This window comes from Caenorhabditis briggsae (assembly GCF_000004555.2).
Source record: "Caenorhabditis briggsae complete genome, chrI, whole genome shotgun sequence".
NCBI lineage: Eukaryota > Metazoa > Nematoda > Chromadorea > Rhabditida > Rhabditidae > Caenorhabditis > Caenorhabditis briggsae.
The window spans coordinates 14,373,067-14,377,396 of NC_013489.2; the positions used below are offsets into that span (position 1 = coordinate 14,373,067).

At 33.3% G+C, this 4,330-nt stretch overlaps 1 protein-coding gene across 1 annotated transcript in view; it reads left to right on the plus strand.

Annotated features, from left to right (window-relative positions):
• Positions 1-2,348: 2,348 nt before the first annotated feature.
• CBG08006 overlaps positions 2,349-4,330 on the plus strand; it is a gene marked incomplete at both ends in the record, with an annotated part of 22,741 nt that continues 20,759 nt past the window's right edge. The window contains one exon of the mRNA XM_002646082.1: positions 2,349-2,506. Coding sequence (XP_002646128.1) covers positions 2,349-2,506 — 158 coding nt within the window. The remainder of the gene's footprint in view (positions 2,507-4,330) is intronic.

Genomic DNA, 4,330 nt, shown 5'->3' on the forward strand with positions numbered 1-4,330 from the left:
AAGCGACTACAAACTACAAGAAGACGTTAGCCTCAGTTAACTTCTTTCTCGGCTTGTAGACTACAAACTACACCGGTCTCCTAAGCCTCAGTAAACGGGGTGGCGCTTTTACTGAGACTAAGCGACTACAAACTACAAAACGCTTCTAAGCCTTAGTAAAAACTTCAAATCGCTGTATCTCGGCTCATTCTCAACCGATTTTTATGATTTTTGGCCCAAAAAATCTAATTTTAGATGAGCTACAGTAATCCCAAAAAATGATCAGGATTATTTCAGAATTTCCAAAACGCGCTCTATTGAGAAAACTAATTTTCTCACGAAATTTGTTTTTTTTTCTCATTAAGGTGTCGAGAAATATCCAATTTTCTTGTCCTTCCTCTCTTCTTCTTACTTTGACATATGTCCCATTTTCTTATTTTCCTTCTTCTTCTTCTTCTTTTTTTCCCCTTTTTTTCCCTTTTTTTTCTTCAAATAATTATCCAGGAGAGCAGAGCCTTCTAGAAAAAATTGCTCTCTTTTTTCTCCTTTTCTGACCATGTTTCTTTATTTTTCGTGACTTTTGAGATGCTTTTTTAGGAGCAAAAAAGGACCAAAAGCTACAAAAAATTTGGGATACTGTAGTTTTGGAATTTACTGAATTAGAGAATATTTAGTTGGAATACTTTAACTACACAGGTAAAATGCGAACGGATTCGTTTCGGTGTCCACTAGGTTTTCTATCCGTAACGGGTCCGTTACGGGCAGTTTCGCTAATCTGAGTTCGCGAACGGATCCGTTTTTTCATCATTCGCAATCGGACAGGATACGGATGCAGCTGGAGGTCGAGAGATAGCTCCCATGCCCAGTCGCGAACGGATCCGTTCCGGATGGCCGAGTTGTGAGGGACTAGCTTTCTCTTAACTCTTCCATCATATTTTTGCATCTTTTTTTTGTATTTTTAATCTATTTTTGCCGTTTTTTTCCAACTTTTCTCGGCAATTGTGCCGATTTCTGTCTATCAAAATTTTCGCAAGGCGATTCTACGATGAAAAAAGGTTTGTAACACAAAAGGTAATTCTTCGAAACATAGGGTTTGTTATAGGTATCACTTAACCTCCGTGAGCAAAAGGAACAAAAAATATTGTTTTGATGCTCACTTTTGCAGAAAGCAAGTTGCTAGCTTAAGGTAAGTGCAAACCACATTAGTTTTCGAAATAGGGACTTTTCAAACTTTCAGCGATGGACATCTACTAAACATCTAACGACTAAAACGTTGGAAATGAGACAATTTTCAAAACTCGGAAAACAAAAAATATAACTAATAGGTAAACAGTATGCTGCATTTTCGGAAAATTTCCCAATTTTTTTTCAGATTGCTCTGGTTCCGGTTGGTCGTTCAACAAAAAAAAAAGGATTTTCATAGTTTCTCGAACTTTCTTGTACGTTTGATTGTTGTTTCTTATATGTTTTCTTAATAAAGTTTCGAATACTAAGTCTACAACTATCATGAAAACTCAGCAAAAATTAAGAGAAACTGAAAAAAGGAGCGGCGGGGGTTTTCAAATAATGAGTCGGAAACGGATCCGTTATGGATTCGCGTACGGTCCGTATACGATTCCTATTTCATCCGCGCGCGAATGGCGGAGAATCCGTAACGGAATGTTCGCGAATCAACTGTGTAATTTGTGAAAAAAAAGCCTAATTTAATTGGAAAGTATACTTTAAAATCGAATTTTCGATTTTTTTTTTTTTGAAAATTGGGGTACTGTAGTTATTGAGATTAGCCTTCAGAAAAAGAATTTTGAGATCGAATAGTCGGGAAAATTGAATTTTTTCGAATTTTCTGGAAAATTTTATGCTAGAAATTTTGAAAATAAATTTTTAAAAATTTATAAAAGTTGAACTTTTTGAAATTCTGGAATTTCAGAATTTCATTAAATTTCTGGTTTCGGGTAAATTCCCTAAATCTAAAATTATTGAAATTTGAAGATCTGAAATTATGAAATCTAAAATATCAAAAAGTTTTAATTTCCAATTGTTGATATTTTCCAATTTTTTAGGATTTTTTAGGAAATTAAACATTTTATAAATTTAAATTTTTAAAAAAATTTTTATTCAATTTTTTTTCTGAAACTTCTGAAAATCTAAAGCTACTTATTTCTTTAAAAATCCTCTTTTTTAATCCAAAATTGTTGTGAAAATTTTAAAAATTTCAAAATAATTTGATCTATTTCAATTTGTTCATTTTCTTATTGATTCACATCTTCACATATCTTCAGAATTCCCACGTCTTCTGCTTCTGATCTTCGTTCTTTTTTTTCAATTTTCCTTTTTCATTTTTCAAATTCATTCAGTTTTCTCTCCAGAAGATGAGTTTCCATCGTCGTCGTCAACTACCAGCATCTCCAGATGACATTGAGCAGGGCAATGTCATGTACACTCCGATGACTCCACAAATCATGCGACGGTGTCATCCACATCTTCAGGAAGTGCGAAGTTTCGATCCAATGCTCGTTTCACAGCTCAGGTACGATTTTAAGATTTCCGAAACTTGTACTTCTTTTCATCAAATTTCTGGAAATCCAGAATTTTCTAGAATTTTAAGGTAGTTGAGGATTTTCAGGGTTTTCTTTAAAAAATTCTAAAGAATTAGTTCAGGTTCAAGGATTTCCAGTAATTTTAAGCATTCTGAAAATGATTCTCAAGTTAAACTGTTTTTTGAGAATTTGTGGACGTTTCGATTTCTTGCACTCTTTTCTATATCCTAAATTTTTCACTTGTATTATTCTGAAAATTCAGAGTATTTCAGAATTATTCTTATTGTCTTTTTTGTCTCTTTTCTTATTTTCCATTATCCATATTGAAAATTTGAAATTCTGAGCATTCTGAACATTATTCTAACTAACTATACACTTTTTTTTCAAAAATTTGTAATTGCGAATGCTTCTATTTTTTAGATTTTTAAGTCAAACTCAGGGGTTTTTTAGAACTTTCAATTTTTAACTTCAAAAACTACCGTAATTCCTCTAATAGAAGCCCACTCAAATCGTCAACTTTGAGCTCAATTATCTCGGTTCCTGTGAAAGATACCAAGAAATTTTCAGCTGATGAAATGTTTATCATGATATCAGTAACATTTTATCAATTGACACATTTCTGATATCATTTACAGGAGCAGAGATACATTAGTTCAAAATAATCGGACCTCTCGAGAGGTTGTTCCCTTTACTTGCCGCTTTAATCCTACTTATCTCGTTTCCTGTGAAATATACCGAAAAGTTGTCAACTGATAAAATGTTTATCATGATATTCCAAACATTATATCAGTTGACAAATTTCTGGTATCGTTAACAGAAATCGAGAAAATCGAGCTCAAAATTGACGGTTTGGGTAGGCGTCTTTTAGAGGAATTACGGTAATTTTCAAAAAATCTAAAATGCTGAAAATTGCTTATTATTCTCCAAATTTAAAATTGCTTTCAAGATTTTTAAAAACCAAGCTTAACATGTGCGCATACCGTAAACACTCTAATAGAACGTCACTTGAACCGTCCACTCTGAGCATATATATCTCATTTCTTTTGAAAGATATCAAAAAGTGGTCTACTAGTAAAATGTTTATCATAATATAAGCTACATTTTATCAGTTAATCACTTTGAGTCCCCCTTTAAGCTTAAAGTTGACTAAAATTCCCAATTTTTCCAATTTTTCCAACTAGCTATACACCACCACATCCTCCTGCAAATCCCCATAAAATGTTTTTTAATTGCTCATCATAAAAAAGTTGTCACCTGTCCCAATCCCCTAATTATATAGTATTACTACACTCCAATAACCACCCACTAAAAATTTCGAAAAATAAAAAAATTGTTTCTAAAAAAATCTTCAAAAGAAGCCGATTTTTCTGTAGTAGATCTTCATTTTTTCGTTCTATTTTTCAAAAAGTTCCCTCCGGTGGTGTCCCTTTTCACGTTACTATTACACTCTGAGCAATTAGGCTCCGCCCACTTTTCGTCGGAGCACGAAAAGTATCCGTCCCCCCACACACAGCTGATGACCACTCGGGTTCTACTAGGTTCTCATTTTCTCTGCGTCTCTCCTGATCTTTTGATATCTCGCCCTTTTTGTATTATCATGTATCACTGACCCGAAGGGTCCCTGGAGTGATCAGAAACCCATTGTAGCTCTGTAGTTTGTAGTTTCATTTATTCAAATTTTTATGTTTTACAATATTTTTAAAAATATAGAAGATTTCTGAATTTTTGGCCCAAAAATCATAAAAATCGTATGAAAATGAGCCAAGATACAGCGATTTGAAGTTTTTACTGAGGCTAACGCATTCTTGTAGTTT